The following is a 21,715-nucleotide window of genomic DNA, read 5'->3' as shown; positions in this document are numbered from 1 at the left end:
CATGGTTACAAAGGACAAGAAAAGTGGGACCTCCTATGACATTTATGTCTTTGTGGTCCACTATGGCCTCTGTAATAAATGGCTGCATCCTCACAGGCTTGAAACATAAAAGTAATAAAATAACAGCACAGCGGACATGATGTCTGCTCTTTTATTTACAGCAGAAAATACTGATATTTCTTCAGATATATCAATGTAGTAAATAATGAAAATCCTGCAATGAAAGGTCGGCGGTTTATACTTTAATGCCAACATTGTCCCACCGTGCATGCCTTGTGTTTGTACATTCTCTGTAAAGAGCTCTAGGGAATAAAAGTATGAGCCTAACAAGATTAAAGCCGATTGGAGCTTGACAAGGAACACTAAGTGCAATGTGTAATTTCTCAGCTCAGCTGTAAACACAATTTACATTCTGCCTCTTAACTCCCAGTGTTCTTCTCAGTCCATCACACCGCCACCTGCACCTTTTACCACATGTTCAGCTTTCACTTTCAGTTCACCTTGGTGAAATGAGATCTAAGTGGTGGCTGTTGCTGTTAAATTTGACCACATTTGTGTCGGTGACATATCACTTTTTATGGCCTAGAATTCTCAGAAGCTTTGTCATGGCTTTTTAACATGGATGCAATGTTTTTGTTATGGTTTATGGGTGTCTAGAGATTATTTCCCTTCGTGTTTCCTTTGGCATTAAAAATAATACATCTATTCGCAAAATGAAAATCATATTTTAGCTTTCAAAATTCTTACACTGGCTGGAAAAGTATGGAAATTGATGTCACTGTTTTTGTCTAAACTGTGTGTTTATACTTTCTTATATCCTCCCTCCTTCCCGTATATTTTTTTGTTGTGCCCTAATCTTCATTCTATCCTATTGCACTTTCTCCTTCCATTCTTTACTAATTGCCTTTTTGTTTTGACAATTTCATATGATTTTTATCAGTGTTCCAAGAGCCAATATTTACATAACACCGAAGATGACAAGAATTAGAAAATAAAAAATAATTGCTAGTTCTTAATTGTAGTTTTTCCACATTTTAAATTGGTCACCTTGTTTATTCGGATCTTTAAAGTTTCAGGGCTGTTTTGACACAGGGCAACTAAGACAATACCACATCATTAATGTTAAAGTGGATGTTTATTTGTCATCACAGATAAAAAGAACCATGCTTACTCATCACATAAAGAAAAGAAGAGAAGCGCTCAGTCATTAGGTCTTTACAAACCCAGTTGTTGGACATTTTTTGAATGTGAATAATAGCACTCTATGAAGATTTAAATTCTTAAAAAACACCCAAGGCGTATGCCCACAGATTAAAACCTCCATCCTATACCTTCCCCAGACAGTACCCATCTCTAACTTGCTCCTTTGTCCTCATAGAACAATGATCAAAGCATTTTTTTTTTTTTGAGTGGGTCATTTATTTGAGCCCTCAGTCTCCAGAAGTCTTAATGACTTGGAAAAGTGTGACATTATAGAGCACCTGGTGTCCGTTGTTCCAGGTGTACAGGACCCTCTCCCTAGGGTTATAGTCCATCATGGAGATGTGAGAGTACTGATTGTGGAAGGGGATATCTGTGTACTCATAGCTTGATGTGTTGGTGTAGTAAGCAAAGTAGATTTTAGCACCGGCAAGGTGAGAGTTTGTGACATAGAGTGTGCCACAGATCATAAAAGACTCTCCAGCACTGCGTTTTGGGAAGCCTGTGTCCCAGGTTTGCAGGACCTCCAAACTCATTGGCTCCAGGCGGCTAATGACGATGTTCCCCGCATTGGGTATGGTGGTGTAAACAGCCCAGAGACCATTCTCGTCCGCCATCAGGTCAATATCAGAGGAGCCCCCCCAGGAGTAAGGAAAGGTGTTGTTGTAGCCAGCTCCACTTAGGCTGCGTTGCACAAGCACACTTCTAGACCGGAAGTGGTATTTGATAATTATGTTGCTCTGGTATTTGTTGTAGTACAATGAGCCATTATAGACCACATGCCCAGTGCCAGCCCAAGGATGGGGCAGCAGGTGCTGCACAAAGTTCTGCCCCTTCATGAAATCGCTCATTGTTCGGTATTCTAGGACACGCCTCCCCTTGAAGTATCCATCCATTGACCAAACCTGTCCAAAAAAAAAGAAGAAATCTTTGAACAAAAGCATTACATTCTGAGGAGCTACTGAGTTAAAACACCTTAATATAAACATCCAAGGGTTATCAGAGATTATTGGTGTGTTTTACCTGATGCAGCTATCTGCAGGAACTCTTTGATGTTTCATTACAGCCTAAGGCAATGCCGTGGGCAAAGTAAGAATTAGTGTATGTGTGTGTGGTGAATCTACTTGTTTGGGTGTAAGTGTATTTTTTTCATGCATGCAGAAATGTGTGTGTTCAAATCTATCGATCTCTCCTGTTTGAGGGGGGAGATGTTGCCTGTGCTTTGCAGGGAACCACTGCTTGTGCACTCTGCCCTTTCCAGTCCACATTTACAGAAAATCAATCCATTTAGCAACTCTATTCTTTTCCCCGAGCTCCCTCAGCAGATCCCTCCACTGACATTGTGCTTCTGTGGCTGCATCACCCTTTTAATTCACTCAGAAGGGAGAAACAATTTAGCATTTGAATTATTCAATTAAGCTATTACTGGATTAAATATTTATTTTGTTCACAATGTAACTAGGACATCTTTAGAAAGATGCAGCTCTTTTCTTTGTTTTCTCTGATTCTTTCTTCTTTGTCTAATTGCGCTTTCATATGTGCAGAAAAACCTCTTTTTACTCTGCAGAAAAGGAGAGGGGAATGGGAATAAGCTGTGTTGGAGTGGTACAGCAAATGAATTATGGAGCAAGGTTTATTATAAACCATTAAGCTTGGTTTCTTCTATGCTTACTGAATGAGTCCCTTGAGCTGAGCAAGAGAAAGAGGCTGAGCCAGGCCAAAACTCTGGCACGTTCTAACTATCTTTATAGCTTTTGTATATTTGCCTGCAAAGCAAGATTTTCACATAAGAGTGTAACAATTGCTGTGATACTGACGTATCTGCCGCTTAATGGAGTAAGAGGCGACTCAGTTCGTAGGTAGAGAAACATAATCTCAGCAAACAAGATTAAACATAAACATAATCAGAACATTCAGAACATTGATAAGGCCCTTTTCTAACATCCATTTATCCTCTTGTGATTCAATTTGTAGAGAGGCCAACATAATACACTCTATAAAAGTTTCTCAGCTTCTGTTAGGTACTAGAAATAGCTAATAGTTCAATTTCTTTCCACTCTCTCTACTCGCCTACTCCTAACATGAAATCTCAGGTTTAAAAACCCATGGCTGTTCTGTTTGAGTGCAGAGCAACCCTCTGATAATTACCTAAGTGAATTTAGAAAACTTTAGCCCAAACAGCTCTTTGTTTTTTTTCCCTCTGATGATGGAGTGATTAATCAGCTGCAGTGTGTAATGAATGAGGACGACAGGCAAGAAGGAAATAGATGCAATTCATCAGTGACTCTGCTACGAATTCTCAATTCTCTTTGTGTCTGTCATATTGTGGTATTCATGAGAAGTGCAACTTGGACAAAATGATCAATCACTCACTGACTAACAGTGACAGCTCCGCTGGGTGGATGTGTTTTTTTTTATTTTTTATACTGAGTAGCTCAAAGAGTTTAGATGATTTTGTTAGAGCTCTTGGTTATATCATTATTTGCTTCTTGAGCCTCAAACTAGAGAGGATCTGAAATACTCACTCTGTTGTCTGAGCTGGGTATCATGGTGTCTGTCATCCAGGAGCCGAATCTTGATCCAGATGCACGCACTGTAATGGGATTGCTGACACCAGTGAGCTTTCCACAGCCTGCAAATCAAAAAAGAGAAGGACATAAAATTCATGCCTCTGGACAAGTGATGTAAAAAAAAAAATAGTATTCAAGTTCCTTTTAAGTTTGGCAGGCCTCGATCTTTTTACCTGTTTTTTAATAGGCGATAAATGAAATCATAGCACAGAAAATGGCATCCTGCTTTTACTCTTTGTACCCTATGTAAGCGACTGGAACCATAATGTCCCTGCAGGAGTAATCCCAAGGGATAAATAAAGTTGAGTCTAAGTCTAAGTTCAAGGTAATTAGTTGTTGCTTAATATATTTGCCATAATAAAAGACCAATGAGCTGAATTCCTCTTTATCAATAGTTTTCTTTTGTTGTGTGTAGAATCACTATAGTTTAATTTGTTACATGAGAAAACAATCAATATACCGTATTTTCACGACTATAAGGCGCACTTAAATGTCTTTTTTTCCCCTCAAAATGTGCGGTGCGCCCTTTGGTGCGGTGCGCCCTATGTGTGTTGTAACTGCGACTTTTGAGACCACCTCATTGAGGAGATGATGAAAGAGTGGCTGAATGTAAGGAGACCAGGTGTTTTTTTTCCACTCATCACCATCGCTGTTAATATGTAACTCCATGCGTGCCCATCTCACAGCTGATGTGAAAAACATGGGGAAACAAATTAACGCTGTGCTCGCTGTTCAACCGCTCGACATCGGTGTGAACCGGACCCAGCAGGTGCAGCAGAAGCAGCGAGTTTACATGCAAAGTCAATGGTTGACGCGCGTATAGGCGCAGCAAAAGGTCCCGCAGAGCGTTTTGAACAGCAGGCGCAGCGCCTCGGGAGCGTTTAAGTATCTGACGCACTGCCAACGCGCTGCTGCTGCTCGAGATGGAAAAATTGAAGTTTTGCTGAGGGACGCGCCGCATCAACCAATCAGAGAAGCTGATCTGGGAGCTGACCGCGAGACAGACACAGCGCTCTGATGACATTAACGCATATGAAAAAGGCTGGATGGATGAGGAGATGATGAAAGGCAGGTGTATGTGAGGAGACCAGGTGCTTTTTTCCACGCATCAAAGTAAGGCTGTTCAAAGTAAGGCTGCGAGTGGCGTGGGAGCGATGGATGGCCGACAGAGACCACAGTTTCAGGATAAGTGGAAGGCAGCGCCGGACAAGTTACGCCACCGTTTGCGGATGGATTGTAGATGCTTGGACTAACGTGTCTGCTGGCTCTGTTGTTCAAGCTTTCGTAAAAGCCGGCATTATTTCTGAGGAGCCGCGCTGCACGGAAAGTGACTCTGACAGCGAAGAAGGGGAAATTGGCATGTCTGATTTAGCGCAGCTGTTTAATTCAGAAACAGAGGATGATGACTTTGATGGGTTTAAATAATACTTTGTAATAACTACATGAATAAAGCACAATCATACTCAGTTTTGCTCCCGCTCTATTTTTCTACCTGAAAACTTAATTCAACAGCAGCCTCTGGGCCCGGGTCTCCTCCTCTTCACAGCGGTGGCTGGCAGGTGTTTTTCATCTAAATAATCTAAATCTTGCAGCTGTATTTGCTGTGATCAGTGGGAATAAAGTAGTTTTAATATGTTTTTAAGTGAGAAAGGCCACCTGAAAACTTAATTGCAGTCAGTTCATCCAGATTATCTATTTCTGTCGGAGGCGCTCAGACCCCCACATACCAGCGGTGCACCGAAAGAAATCCCTTCAACAGCAGCCTCACCGCGGCGGCTGGCAGGTGTTTTTCATCTAAATAATTTAAACAGCAGGCACCAGGATACCTGCAATAAAAGTGAACATATTCCGTCGGCAGGTTTCAGGATTTTAAGTTAATTTAGGAGTAATCACAGCGCTGTGTCATCTGCGATGTGTCTGTCTCATGGCCAGCTCACAGGTTTGATTAATACTTTGTAATAAATACATGAATAAAGCACAGTCATACTCAGTTTTGGGCCCGCTGTATTTTTAAATACGCTGTAGAGGTATTTAAAGGTAGTAGAGGACATGTACCTGTATATAAAAAATGCGCCCTATAGTCCGGTGCGCCTTATGTGTGTGTTAAATACAGAAATGGCACACATAACTGAGACTGCGCCTTTTAGTACGGTGCGCCTTATGGTCGTGAAAATACGGTAGTAACTCTCAGAACACCAACTCCAACCCCCCCGCCCTCTGCCAAGGTTGATTATTGGAGGTCTGAGATAAGAGAAATTGTTGGCAGCATGCCAGACGCAAATAGCCTCAAGACTGAAGCAATGCTTTTAAAAATACTACTTTCACACTTACGGAAGCTAAAACTTTTCATTGAAATATCGAGACATTTTTTGTCCTGTTATAGTAGGTAAAAATGAATGTTTCTTTTATAATTTTGTTGTTGCTCTTCCTTAATTTTGAGCTTTCACAATTGCGTTTTTTTTAAATATCTTTCTTTCGCTCTATTAAGTTACGTTTTTTTAGTTACTCAATTGCCAGTGATAAACTGCATAATACTTAAGAAAATTGGTTTTAATAAATTCATCTTTATTTATAACCAGAAAATGTTATAAAAAAAACCTTAACATGTCAGTGTATGATTTAAAACTTATTTTAAGGTGTATTATATTCTGGTGAAGTTTTTATATGTATATATCACTACAAACATTTTCAGAGGTCCCTAAATTTAATGAAAGATATAAAGAGGTAGAGGGTATGTGATACTTAATGTGCAAAGCAAACCAATTTACTGTCAGCAACAAACTTTCTATTCTATTCTATTGTTTTATTAATAAGACTGCTGTCTATAATAGTTTCCTTGGTCCTCAAATGCACTACAAATTTTAAACTTTTATTACTTTGTGAGACTAAAAAAATATATATTTCCAAAAAGAAATAATATACTGGTTATGAGAAAATGGCTTTTCCAACCAATGATAAAATAATCTAGCAATAATGAGGTAAGAACTTGTGATTTGGGGAACAGCTACTTTCTTTATTTACCAAAAAAAGTATCATTTAAAATATGTAGGAAAAGTCCCCTGCCATCGAGCCCACATGTTTCATACCTAGTTTCTGCATGCAGGAGTGCAGTCGGGTCTCCAGCAACAGGACTCTCTGCCGCAGCTCCTCATAGTCGTAGGCCCCCATCTCCTCCTGGATGGCCATAAGCACCAAAGAAAGGTTTCTCACCTCCTCTCGAAGACGCAGGATCATCTTAGCATCTGTCTTGTACTGTTCCAGCACAGGGAGCAGGGGAAGCAGTTGGTTCACCTTGTCTTTCAACTCCTAAAAAAACATGGCATAGGGAAATGTGGAGGGAAAATGTGTGTAACATTTCAATTTCTGAGGAAGAATGAGCATTAGACTATACTAATAAATATCTAATTATTGAATTTTTTTTAACCCAATACAAGCAGATAATGTTGGAATGGAATTGGAGATTTAAAATGTACATCATTTTAATCTTTATAACAACCTAATCTGACTACACTGAATCTCTTTCAAGGATGAAATAAAAAAAAAAAATAGAATTATATATACAACATGCAAATTATGTTTTAAATGATTTTTTTCTGAAAATTGGATGGTTAGATGGTTTTATTTATTAAAAAAATTTGTCAGTTATTCCTTTTCAATAATCTGTGAAAAACACTTTATTGGTATTGTAGCAATCGAGCCTTTTTACTTGTTCCCACTGGTATTTTAGCTTTCAGATTTTGTAATATGCTTGAAAACTCTCCTGGCCATCACCCTAATCTCAAGAACCCTAGGTCGGATTAACACCTGCAAATCCAGATTCTTTCTGGGCAACTTGGAAATATTGTTTTTATTGTCAGAAGAACATGATGGAAAAATTAAAAGTACAATAAAGCTAAATCTTATACGGTTATAAAGATTTGGGGGGATAGATTGTCTGTGTTGCGTTTCCTGTGTCTTCTGTCTTGCTGATGGGTTGGGTGCATCCTGTCTCTTTTTAATAAACTTTTTGAATTTGGACATACTGTAACCCTTTTCAACCCTAAAATAACTAAACAGGCATAAAAGATGAACAAATTTATGATTTATTTAATGCAAATATCTGTTATGTAATCCTGACTACGGGTTATTCTTTCAACCTCCCCTTTGGTCGCCTAAATGCTAGACATTAGTCATATTGATCAATATTTGGGTCCCAGGGCCGGGTAATTGCTCGCTTGACAGCTGGTGCTTTTTCACCCCGTTAGACAACTTCTTATTAGATTAATGGATATTGCTGACAATTTCTGTCATTTCCGTTTTCATATTCCGCTCTGTTCTAATTCAACCTGTCACTTAGTCTCCAATGATGCAATACACCAACACACTCTCTAAATCCCCTAATGTATTTATGTAAATGCATTGGCTGAATTTATTTTAAAGTATTTTATTTGAAGAGGAATTTTTAATAACTGAAAAATACTGATTTACTTAGAAACTTATTTGATTGGAAATCAAATTATTAGGCATTTCTTTTAATATATAAAAAAACTATCTAAACAAAATGTCTTACTGCCATCTGATTAAGGTTGACGTTAGTGTTTTAGCATGCACCAATAGCGGCATATTTGGATTTTAATGAGTTTAGAAGTAAGAGCAAACACCTTTGCTTTAGACAGGGGTGCAAGAAGCAGCAACAGAGTCCAGCTGAATGTCTTGAAGGTGGATAGCTTAAGAGGGAAAAAAAGTCTATCAATAAAGTGTGGCCACCACAGGAGGGGCTGTTTCCTTCTTGTTAGGGTTTATCGTAAATCTGGTGATGGAGCAGCTCTCAGCCTTGTGGCGCCACATCATAAATCTAATTTTCACTTTTTCAAGCTGAGAAAATTCACTCTCGTTAATCTCCCTCGCTCCACCATTGGCAACTTTAAACTGCGCACATTTATCAGCCAACTGGCTTCGATCAAAATCCGTCAATTTTTTTCTGCCTTTTAAGAATGGAAACGTTAGATTTGCATTCAGACAAATGCTTTGGTTTTCTGTCTACAAAGTAATCTCGAGCTTTTCTGATTTCCCTTTCTTTGTTGGAATAGCTTTCGGAAAGCATACTGAAAGCTAAACAGATATTCATGCTTGCCTCTTTGCTGAGGCACCAACCCAGTGGCAAAATGCACTTAGTGTTTATCAGAGCATCTTTTAATCACACAATTTTATGGCCCATCTAATATCTGTAAGGTTATAAAAATATAACAATGCTACTGAGCAAGGCAGTCTGCTGATAGAAAAATATAAGGGCTTGCTGATAATGCTAAGCCAGCTAAGCCTGAATCTCTGAATGAGAAATTCAAACAAATGTGAAAATATATAAACCACAGATGCTGGGAAGTTTCCTACAGAGATTAGAAAGAAAGGATGGGTATAGAAAAGTGAATGAGATGTCCAGTGAGTTAGACAGAAAAAAAAAACAAAACTGATGCCCTTCTTGGTTCACAGCTTGAATCATCGGTAACATGTGAAGCTCATGAAGCACAGTAGATTAGTCAACCTTAGCGGGGTGACCCAATAAATCATGTAAAGTACTCCAACAGGATATCACTACCAATGTTTATATGCCAGTCCACCAGGAGTCGTATAGAATTTTACTGTCTGTGAAGAACTAAAAAAATAAATGCATTGTATATAAATTCTATTCAAATGATCTATAGTACATACAATTCTTTGAACAGAGAGTAACACCAAGCCGATTACCTGAAAGCCCTTTGGATTGAGGCTTCGGGGATTTTCAGAGGCCACCTTCAACTTTCCATCAACAACTTTCATCAGACTCTCAGTGTTCCTTACATACTGGAGATCTCTGTAGGTTCTCAGGTCTAGCACCTCCATTGATTGGCTAATATTCTGAACCTGCAAAGCAAAAACAATAAATCATGAAGATGATAGTGTTTACTAAATTTTTTAGTATTTTATTCTGTTGTATTTCTTGGATTAATGATAAGAGTGCAGATAAAATGTTTTTTAAAAACATATTCTAATCTCTGTTTGGAAATAGAATATTCTGCAAACCACAATAATGTAAACAGTCACAGCTCAGTAAAACACAGATTATACTCCTAAAAATAAAAAAAAATATCCATCACCAAGCAATCTACTTCTTTACACAATTCAGATTAAGTATTTTAATTATACTTAAAAAACATGGAGGATAAACTCCATATAAGTAACAACTCTATTTATTGTCATGATTAATCACAATTCTTATCAGTGTGAGACATTTATTGCAGTCAATAAACACTACTGATCGCTTATGTCCAATTGATAGCATACATGCATATAAACTAGATTATTTTTTATACGTACATACTTTACACTGCCACCAACTGGACTGCCAATGGAAGTAAACAAAAATAAAAGTAACACATAGCTACTGTACAAGTTTACCAGAAATACAAAACTTCAAAGTGAAGTTCATTACATATTTATTCGTGATTACTACATTCTACCTGAAATTTTGGACATCATCCTGGTTTTGTAACTCCTAAAATCCTTTCAACAACAGTCACCCTTTTAACCATAAAATTATACTTCATATTAAATTGTTATTTTTGAGATTTGAGAGGATGCCTTACAGTATAAGCATAACTTGTTGCCACAGAACTGTGTCAGCCTGATCTCACAAACATATCAATTTAGATCTTTTAAAGTCAAAATCCACTTTGACTTTGGTCGATTTGTTTGAAAACATAAGCATTTTGTACATTTATCTTCACAAGATCACGTGACTGTATGTATGATATTGTGCATACACACAATAGGTAAACAAGTCATACGGCCAATCAAATGAGCAATTTTTTAGTCCAAGAGTACTAAGAAAAGAAAAAAAGATAATTCCAAGAACAAGTGTGCAAAAGAGCAGAGAAGCTGGTAAGTTGATGGAGGCTGAAGCAAAAATGTTTATATCTGCCTATTTGTCTGTTGCAAAAGTTATCTTCAGGCTTTAAAGGAACTAAGTAAACACTATCACAACAAATGCTCTTCATGCGCTCCTTAATTTGAAGATTAATACATTATTTTTGTGTTCCTAAGAGGTGAGTACATGACTATGCTCTCTTCAGTGAGTTTATACCTACTCATTAAACAAAGTTAGTAGACATCCAGTACAGTGGAGTGTGCACCGGTTAAAGGGTTCATCCAAATAATATGTGAAAACACCTCACTGCGAAGGAAACTCTGCTAAGTAGGCATTTACTGTTCTTAGACAATTTAGTTTGGCACTTAGTTAAAGTTTTGTTAAGTACTGAGCTTACTCATCCTCTGACAGCTCACTATGCTGCTGCATAATCAGCCTACTGCCTTGCACACACCCCCTCATCTCCTGTAGATTGCACAAAGCATACCAGAATTCATCCAAACATTAAGGGTTGTCATGCATATAGGAGACTTGTATGTCCAGCAGCCCACTTAAACAGGTGCAAACCCATAAAGATGGCGGCAGAAAAATTCAAAATGAAATGAAGAAAAAAAAAAACAGACCCAATATTGAAAGGTTGCAGCTTGGCATGAAAGTCTGTTTTGCACCACACTTCCTTGCCTGCCTGATCCATGACAGCCTACTCGATGCTTCATGCTCAGCCCACAGTTTCCCTCACCCTGTGTTACTCCCACGCATGTAGTGAACTAGCAGAAGAGTATTTGGTCACAAAATATTTAGCAATTAAACTTTTTATTTTCCTAAAGTGGAACACAAGGAATAGGCAGGGGGATATTAAGGAATAAAATCTTCCAGCAGCCAAATTCTAAGCAATTTCTTTGTCAACTTGATGCATTAACATTTGGTACTCCTGCATCCTCTTCTTATTTAATAAAAGACAATCCTCATCATCAGTGTCCCAGATTTACAGTCGCAGGTGTGTCTGCTTCATGCCCAGTGTTATGACTCATTCTGCATCAGGCTTGTTTGTGAGTATGTCTAACCATATTTCTGCCTCATATTTAATCTGATTTCATCTCAATTCAGCCAGACAGACAGTGAGGTCAGAAGGGGAGGAGATGTTCAAAGATTTGCGGCGACTATTGCCTCGCTGTCATCCGTCAGGGTCAGGCTCTATCTGGCTAAGAGAGAGCTGAATAAAAATTCTGTAAAAACCTACTTTACATTCTTTGAACAGAGGGTAGTTTTGACATCGCTAACATAGCTTTGGCTCCTGATGTCAGTTGTGAATCTGGACTCAAACAATTCCCCCTCATGCTCTGGGTTCAAATGAGGATGTCTTGGTGGGCACTGCTCTTTTGGGACCACACATACAAGCAGACTCACACAGAGCTTTATATTTTGCAGCTTTTATTCCGGTGAAGCTGAAATAGTGCTGACCCTGGGTGTCCTCATTAAGCCTGCTTCAGGCAACAGTGAGTACAGAAAGCATGCAGACACACAGTAATGAAAACACCCTAATAACAAAATGCAATACAGTGATAAATAATACATCATAGAGCATATAATATTCTATTTTTGCTATGACTTTTTCTAAAAGCTGGCTTTAATGTTTATGATAGAGTTTTCTGAGGGGTGCATTACAGTAAGTCTACATCATGGTGCCTTTGATTTTAGTACATTATCTACAAAGTTTTAAAGTCATTAAACAATCTAATAACAATGATCATAATCCATATTTCCTTAAACTCAATAAAAACATGAACAAAATGTATGTTCATATTAAATAAATATTATGAAACATAATTAATTTCAGTTATTTACTTCACTAAATAAAACACATTATGTAGATTAATTACACACAGGGTGTTTTCAACCCTTTATTTGCATTATTTATAATAATTTTCCTTCAACAGCAAATGAAAACATGACATTTAGGATTAGAATACTACATCAGACCATTAATCAGTCCATTTTTTACACTCCTTTTATTACAAGAAGGCAGGCTAAGTATGTTTAATAAATGGTTATGGTTGTTATGCTGAAAAGGTTCCTTTAATCTAAAGTATAAGCAAACTATTATATAAGTATATGACAGTAATTATATAATTGCATTAACAAAACAACACAAGATATAATAAAAGTCTCCTGTGAAAGGTGTGTATGAACTTGATAACTCTTTCATAATCAACGCTGTCATATTTCTGTGCTCTACTTGCTTAAGATTTCACAAAATCTTTCTAATGCTATCACAAGCTGCAACAATTCATTCTGTCTCTGTGCCAAGATATGCTTTTTTCCCCTGTTAGAATATTCATTTAGTGAAGCATGTGGGAGAGCGAATTTTGTCTCTGTAAACATGCTTTAAACATCAGGACACAGATACTGTCAGAGGGGAAGAGGCAAACTTCATAGAGAATGAATGAAGGTGGATGCAGGCATCTCACTGATTCATCAGTGAGCTCTGAGAATCTTTTCCAGTATCTTTGTTTGCATCTGCCTTTTCTCAAAAGACCATATCAATGTCAATCCATCCTAGCCCACCCCCTTTTTTTCTATCTGCTTTAAAATACTAGGTGGAGCCTCCTTTTTACAGGAGCATCGGTTGAAATTGTTCAAAATATCTACTTCTGGCAGCAAAGTGAATCATTCAGTTCCATTGTATTTATCTGTGTTTCTAAGGTTTATATTACTTAACTTGTAAAGAAGAAAAAGATGTAGGTGTATGGCCTCCAGATCTGGAGACTCAACAAGCATCAGTTCATGGCTAGAACTGTCTGCCATGAATAAAAGGAGTTCTAACAGGATGTAACATTTGCATACACTCCTCTGTAGGTCAGTAAGCCTCCTGAGCTTGGAAATTTTGCAGTGTGTGTTTGTATGCTTGAAGTTTTAGTGACTAAAAGGTTCAATGAGAAGATGCATAAACAAACATATATGATACATAGTTTTATCTTTGTCTAGAAGTAAACATCTAGTAATGTGATGCACATATATATTCCTCTCCTTTCAGGCTGATATCTCTTGATAAAATCTAATGCAGCCTTCAGAAAACAAACTATTTAGATTATAGATTTCACCTACAGAAGGTGTAATTCTACCCCACTATTAAGGAGTTTTTATATTGGCTTTGAACATCTTTGTCATCTCAGAACACTGTCCATGACACGCACTAATATTCACTGTGTATCACAAAACAGTATAACATTCAAGTGGATATTTTTCAAAGGGGCTTGTAATTCAGGTTGTAATTGAAATGATGTTCAAATGGCATGAGAACACTTGAAAGGCAATGTGTCTTAGAGGAGTTATTAATCCATCTCTCACTTTGATACTTAAAACTGAAAATCATATTACTTCTGACTAATTAGCGATGAGCTGAAGGAGGTGGCACAATTCAGCAGCCTGCATGTGACAGACGGCGTCAGACGCTAAGCACAAAGTATCAGTTTGTGTTGTTGTGTCTATGTGGGCAACAGTGGAGTCTTGGAGTGTGCGTGTTATTGACAGCTGTCACCTTCTCCATGAGCTGGCGGAGCTGCCTGCTGCGTGGGTCGCGATTACACATGTTCTGGGCTGGTGCGACCACGGTGCAGATACATTTCCCATCTGCGTCCTGTGCTGAGCTGTAGATTTGCCAGCCTTCCTCTGGGCTGGGGTAGAGAGCCTGTAGAAACACAGATAGAAATGTGACCAAGTAGGAAAAAAAGTTGCTTCTGTCTTACTTTATTTATTTTGTTTATCTACACTGCCAGGCTTTTCAAATGTAGAAGAGCAGACAAGATATATTTTTTTCTGCCAGCATTAATCAACAGCACTCTAAAAAGTGTTTCAGAGTTATAAAATATTTCCGAGGCAATACATTTATCCAGTACTTGAAAGTGTTGTAGAAATCTTGAGAGGGGAAGAACACTTTTGATATGCTAGTTGTGCTCAATCTGTCACCAACTAAACTGGTAGATCCTATAACCTTTCTGATGCATTATTTCTTTGCAAAATAAAAAAACAATACTATTTCTGAAAATGAAAAGCAGTGCACTCCTCCTGACTACTTAAATTCAGTTGTAATAAAATCTTAGTTGTGAGAAATAGAGAGAGGACTTGATTAAAGACATTGGACAGAGGTGGTGCTCACGGTAGTAAAATACCAGAGGAGAAGACCTGGCCCCAATAGAGTTATAAAGAGGACAAGAGAGAAATGGGTATTTGTGTGTTGATCAAGATATGATAAGCAGTTTGGCAGAAAATGGACAAATGGTTAGGAAAAACACAAAACTACGGAAGACAGCCAAAAAGGGAACTGTGAAGAGAGGGAATGAGAACGAGGGATCAAGCTGGGCTGGTTAAAGGTTGAACATCTAATAAGTTCGGACAGCGAAAGGAAATGGAGCCGTTCAAGATCAATAATGCAGCCCCTTACCAGGGAAAGAGGGCTGGGACTAAAAGGATGGATGTCTCTTTCAGACTAATCCAATCAAAAGTAGTGCATTGCGGTCACAGGTACACTCTCACTGGCATACAGGCTTGGCTTTGCCAATTGTTCATTCACAGTAAATTTAGTCCCCAGGACACAGTTTATAGATAAACGTAATAAGAAAAAGTACAACACGTTTTTGCAGTGAAATTAAAAACCCATTGAAATAAGTGAAACAAAAAAAAACATTCTGTGGTTCAGGGACACTCAGATTTTTCTCTTTCAAAGCAGGACTGGGATTTGGAGGTTCAGGTTAAAGTCTTTTGGGGGAACAAAACACTTTAGTGTGTTAGTGATCAGAGTTTAAAGCATCAACCACCCTGCAAGCGAGTTTTCTGACTGTCACACTGTGTAATTCCTGCCTTTACCTTCTGCCTGGTCTTTGTTTCTGTCTCCCATGTATACACCTCCTGTTCAGTTCAGTAACTGTTTTCTGGTTTTTCATCATAATTTCTTTGCCCTTCATGTGAGTTTTCCGTAACGTTTTCTGTATTTTGGTCTTTTTTGCTTCTGTTGCTACCTATTTGATATTAAATCTGCAAGAACCACCTGAGCTTCAGTCTCTGCATTTGGGTCATCTTCAAACCACTCAACCTGACAACATGAGCCATGTTTACAGATTTTGGACTTACCTTTTGCTTCTTGGAACCATGCAGTGGTGGTTTACACAGACTGGTTTTCATACACTATTAACATCATTATATTTAGTCCATACTTAGTACACTTATGACATTTTTAGATGAATGTTTCCTGTTTTTATTAAACAGGGGTAAAATATCATTCATAGCACATTACCAATATATGCAAGTGATTTTTTTAAACTGGGACTGAATGTCTAACTCCATGAAAATGACTCATTGTGGGACTTTTGGTTCAAAGGGTAAATGACAGAGGCAACATTTTCAATATTGATGCAAATTTTTCTGTTATCGTTCAGTCAGACCCGTCAATGACCTCGGAAGATTTATTCATTCCCATCAATCCCAGTCCTACTTATTTTCTCTTCTTTGTGGCAAACAATAGAATGTTGCATGGAGAGGAAAACAGAGGTCTAAAGCAGCAAAAGCTGAAGTGTAACAATACAGAAAAACTGAATCTCACCCAATTTATTTCCACCAGGTCTGATGGTCTATTACATTCAGTTATTGTCTAGGGCATGAGGTACGACTTTTTCTGTACTTGATTCCCTTACCACATCATATCCAATCTGTCAGATTTCCAGCTACAGACAAATTTGTCTCTCCACATTTGTTGGGTCTGAGAAACAAATTAAAAAAGGGTAAGAGCTGTGAAGTGGTGGTCATATTTAAGCCCAGCAAATTGTTTGACTCAAAACTCAGAGTTTTCAGTATGAAAGCCAAGAAAAAAACTGACATAAGTGCTGCTATTAAGACTAAACTAAAATTAATTTTTGCAGACAAAGATATGTATTAACATGATGCAAATAAAAAGTAGGTATTTTACTCTTTTTGTATGTGTAATAACAAAAAGTACTGGAGGAGTTTTAGGTCAAGATAAACTTTTTAGGTTACATTAAAAAGAAACCATCTGGATAATTTTTTCAGCTAATGAGATTAATATTAAAAATTTTGCCAAAATAAATAAACACTTTCTTTAGACATCAAAGAAAAATGAGAATTATGCTGAAAGATGTGTTTTTGTCACAAATCTTGTTTTATTCTGTGATATTTACAAAAAAGCAGATGTAGTAAATATGCTGATTGTATTAGTTTGCATCAAATACTGTTTGAGGAGTAATTCATACATTAAGAGACGCAGATGAAGTCACAGTTACTTTAACAACCATTTGTTTATTTGTTAGTAAACGCCTCTATCCGCATATGGTCTTCTGTGGACACCCCTCAACGTTATCTACTTCTTATACCTTGATATCAAAATATAAAGACAATTTGCAATGTTGGTGTCAAGGGGTTAATATCATTCCTTTTGCATTTTAATAAAAGAAACCCCCAATAGTATTCAACTATGAAATGTAATAAGCGGAGATAGGAAGATTAGTGTGAGGGTGACTACAGAAGTCGATTAAGCAACAAGCCCAGTTAAGACAACTGCAATCCTCTACTTTATAACCACAGCTGTGTAATATTTACATCATCAGTAGCTATTCAGATTCGATATACATCAATTATCAGATAAAATAGTGCATACAGCATGAAAATAATATATATCACACTGAGCAGAGATGCTGATTATTTATAAACAAATTCCATCCTTCTGTCTTTGTGCAGGACGTCTAAGGATCCCCATTTAGTATCAGCCATTGAGGCCAAAAAATCTTTGGGCAAAAGTCAATCTAAAATGAAGTTTGTAGCTAGCTTAAGTTGGCTTTAATAATTTAGCTCTAACTGACCAATCAGGGGACAGAAAAGGCTGATGTAGTGGTGGGCCTGCCCACTAGCCCAGTGGGGCAAATCTGATGTTAAGGTAAGATCAGCCAGCATTGCTGATTCTGAAGGCCCTGGACAGATTTGATCAACATTGCAATAGACAGAGGCTGAAATCTGATTGGACAAAAAATATAGCAACCCCATTAATCTAATGGAAGCAGCACAGCCAAGAGAAACGCTAGAAAATTAAGAGAATAGATTAAAGAATAAATTAAAACAGTTGGAAAGAAAAAAAAAAGTTTAGGTTGTGAATGTAGGTTAGTGTTTCTGATTGATTTTAGGCCAGCAGTGAAGGCCTTGAAAGCCCTCACAGCCCACCACTGTGCTTTTCATTGCAGTTCTGCAGTATGCCCATATTGGCTACTATACTACTCTTCCTGCACTGCTGACTGTGAGAAACGGAAAGCACAATGGCCTATCATTATTGACTGTATCCTGTAGAGTTAACAGGTGGGGGTTAGTCATACTGAAACTCTGGAAACCATTCACGCAACTCAATCTGTAAATATTTGAAGTATTCAATAAAATATTCCTATAGCCAAATGAGGGGGCTGGCAATTCTAATATTCGTTTTCAGTAGTCTGAAAGGACGTAGAAGCCTGTGTCCCTTTTTAATCTTTTGCCAAGGGAAGGAGCTAATGTTTGTGTTACAATGGCTATGCTTTATAAATGTGAAATATAAATTAAAGAATGGGAAAAAAAGAACAAAAGAAAAGGCAAAAAGTCGTCACATAAATAACTTGAATTTAACAAAAATAAATGCAATTTCTACCAAAATGAACAAAGGAAAATCAACCATTGCTTTCCAACCATGCTTCAACACACTTATAAAAAAAAAGAAAAGAAAAGTGATCTAACAGGCCTGGACAACAATGATGGTACCCCTGGAAAATTATAAAATTAATGTGACCAAAGGACCATGTTAAATCAAAGAGTGTCCATAATTAGCATCACAGTTGTCTACAATCCTGCAATCAGCAAGTGTGTGCCTATATATAAGGCTACAGGTAGTCAGTGTGATGTCTGGTGACATGGTGTGAACCACAATCAATATGGACCAGAGGAAACAAAGGGAAGAGTTGTCTCAGGAGATTAGAGAGAAAATGATAGACGACTGTGTTAGAGGTAATAGCTATAAAACTCCTTTCCAAGAAGCTCAATTTTCCAGTGACTACAGTACAGTCACACAAACTATTAAAGGAAAAGTCCGGTCACATTCAGAATACAAAGTTCTGAAAGTACTTTAAGTAGGAAATTAATGCAGACTTTTCAACATATGATAAGTGGTTTTAATTGAGAGTAATTTCATTTGAATGTGCTTTACCAGAGACACCATGTTTGTCAAAGAGCACTACTGTGACCAACTGGTTTGTGACATCACAGTGCGGTATCAGCCGTTGAGCAAATCCTAATGCTGTATCTGGTGTTTGTCACAATGTGCTTTTATCCATGATGGCGACAACCAGTGTACTATGCAAAGCAGAGAGTAATGGATTAATGATGTATTTTTTCTCTGGCTAGAAGTTTGATGGCAAATCCTCCCTCTTCAAGTTGGCAATCCAACCATGGACCCGTGGTGGATCATAAATCGGAAAGGTAAAATAACTCTTTTTTTTCACTTTTACCCGATGTATTACAACATCCAACTGCAATGCACGTGGGCATTGTCAGTTTATCTATAGCTCTTGTGAATTTAAATGGTAAAGTCCTCTTGAAATCTTAAATAATTGTTGTTGATTGCAGATGTGTTAAGTAGTTCCCATTGATTTTGCTTGTAAAGCGGGAAGAATGGTGCTAAGCTTACCGCACCGTGACGTCAATGCCGGAAGATGTCAGGAGTGAGGTGTTACTATATTTGGGCAAAAATGGCCGTTCCCATGCTCAGTGATGGCAACGAAAAATATTGTTTTAATTTTTTAACTGACTAAATTCATAAATCACAATGAACATATTCGCTTTAGGTATAAATAATGACCCATTGGTTGTTCCTTGCTGACCGGACTTTTCCTTTAAAAAAATTTAAGATCTATAGCCAATCTTCCTGGATGTGGTCAGAGGAGGAAAATTTACGTCAAATCAAAGGAATAAATAATAAAAATGGTAAAAAAAAAAAAAAAAAGAACCCTGAAAAACTTCTGAAAAGATGAACTTTAAGCTCAATGAACATTAGTGTGAGATCACACCAGCATCGCTGTTTTAGCCCAAGTGGGCGTAACAGGAAACAGCCAAGGAAGACAGCATTGATGAAAACAAGTCATAAAAAACTTGCCAAGCTAGGTATTGACATGCCACAAAGCTTCTGGGAAAATGTCCTATGACAGATGAAGCAAAATTCTAATGATTTACCTAAACACATCAGTTCTATGTTCACAGAAAAGATGAAGCATCAAGGAAAGATTGCAGTCGTGATATTGTGACATTATGCTCTGCGGTTGCTTTTCTTCATCTGGCACAGGTTGTCTTGAATATCTGCAGGAAATGATGAAATCACAAGACTGTCAAGGAATTTTAGAGAGAAATGTGCTGCCCGTTGTTTGAAAGCTTGATCTCAGTCCCAGTTGATGCTGCAACAGGAAGATGACCCAAAACACACAGCTAAAGACACCCAAGAATGTCTAAGAGGAAAACATTGGAGTATTCTCAAGTGGCCTTCTTTGAGCCCTGTCCTAAATACAATTGAGCATCTTTGGAAGGAGCTGAAAATTACTGTCTCTGCTTTAATCGGTTTAAAGTTATTTCTGTTACCGCAGTTAGATTTTCTTTGATCATACAAGGGGGACCACTTATTTTGTCTGTTTATATGTGTTTTTAGTTAAATAAACATCAAAGAAAGCATTTATTTTTAAATTATAATTTTCTACTACTTGGAAAAGTATTCAAACTTTTGCTCCACTCCCCCTGAGTAAGCGAGATTTCACTGCAACTCATCTTTCCCCTTCATCATTAATATTTCATAAAGCCAGGCTGAAATTAAGAGCCTATTTGAATCACTTCCAATTTCATTACCACCCACCTATCCATTCTACTCCAACTTTCTCATTCTCATCACAGTTAGAAAGCAGGATGGAAGAGGTAATTCTCAAATGCAAATGTCCTTATATGCTTTGTGCCTGGGCGCAAAGAGATATCTATATCAGATCTTATAAGCAAGAGATTTCCTAGGATACAAATGAACTTGTTTTTCCAACTCTTGCATTGTGTTTATGTAAATTTTATTAAGTCCTCTCTTTGTTACAATGAATGGCTCATTGGCATTTGTTCATTTAGGAGATTCATGCTCCCTACAGCCAGCAACATACCTCATTAATGCTGTAAAACTAATTTCCAATATTCATTGATGCTAAAAGTATTGTTTGTAAATATCCAGAATAAACTGGAGCACAAGTAATGTGTTCAAACCAAATGTTGGATACAGTGATGCTATGCAACCCGTTGCTGTCTATAATCATGTTGTCATGTTGTAAACAGTGGCTAACGGGAGCACTTCAGGTTTGGTGCTTAATCTCCTCGTCCATGAAAAAGACAACAATTTGAGCAGAGAGTAGGCGTTTAGTTCAACGTCCCAGAAATTCACCCATTAGCTATGAGAGATGGCAAAGACTATCTAAGCAGAAGATCTGAGACAGTCTGTGCAAAAGCTCATTAAATAAGACACAAAGGAATGAAAACAACTCAAAAATCACACACAAAAATAAATCAATGCTGTTTACTCACTGAAATTAAAATTGCACCTAAAGATTTCTGCCTTGGGATTCCCTTTTTGGACCCTAAATTAGACTCGCTGGTTGTGTGAAGCCTCGCCATCAGCTGCAGGCATGCACTAACCTCAAGCTCCCAAGAGGAAACTGAGTAAAGCAAGAGTTACTGATATGCTCATAGACAGAAAAGCACCAACTGGCAGTGAGGAGAAAAATAGCTCAGATTTCGCCTGCTTAATTTAAATGATACCAAGCTAAAAAGCTGAGTGACGATTTAAGGTGAATTCCAGCTGAATGGGGATAAACAGATATGCAGCATCTTTCCTCTGTTTATTTTATATTCCTGAAAGACAGATCTAATTTCAAAATGACTATCTGTATTGTGACAATTTTGTCCATTTCCTTTTTAAAATCTTTGAGAAAACATTGAGAAATCCAGCTTTTCTGCTCGGTCCTCACCT

General features: G+C 37.7%; 1 protein-coding gene across 2 annotated transcripts in view; it reads right to left on the bottom strand.

Annotated features, from left to right (window-relative positions):
• Window positions 1-1,116: 1,116 nt before the first annotated feature.
• The window catches only part of olfm2a (olfactomedin 2a), a 57,198-nt gene continuing 36,599 nt past the window's right edge, over window positions 1,117-21,715 (bottom strand). For both annotated transcript variants that reach the window (XM_038287974.1, XM_038287973.1), the window contains exons 2-6: window positions 14,192-14,341; window positions 9,495-9,650; window positions 6,857-7,076; window positions 3,726-3,832; window positions 1,117-2,105 (exon numbers count right to left, since the gene is read on the bottom strand). In XM_038287974.1, the coding sequence (XP_038143902.1) occupies window positions 1,431-2,105; window positions 3,726-3,832; window positions 6,857-7,076; window positions 9,495-9,650; window positions 14,192-14,341 (1,308 nt within the window). In that variant the 3' untranslated portion in view covers window positions 1,117-1,430. The remainder of the gene's footprint in view (window positions 2,106-3,725; window positions 3,833-6,856; window positions 7,077-9,494; window positions 9,651-14,191; window positions 14,342-21,715) is intronic.

The sequence above is a fragment of the Cyprinodon tularosa genome, unplaced genomic scaffold, assembly GCF_016077235.1.
Source record: "Cyprinodon tularosa strain WSP-4 unplaced genomic scaffold, ASM1607723v1 ctg246, whole genome shotgun sequence".
Taxonomy (NCBI): Eukaryota; Metazoa; Chordata; class Actinopteri; order Cyprinodontiformes; family Cyprinodontidae; genus Cyprinodon; species Cyprinodon tularosa.
The sequence above is the reverse complement of the archived record's forward strand: the minus strand, read 5'-3'. Positions and strand labels throughout refer to the sequence as shown.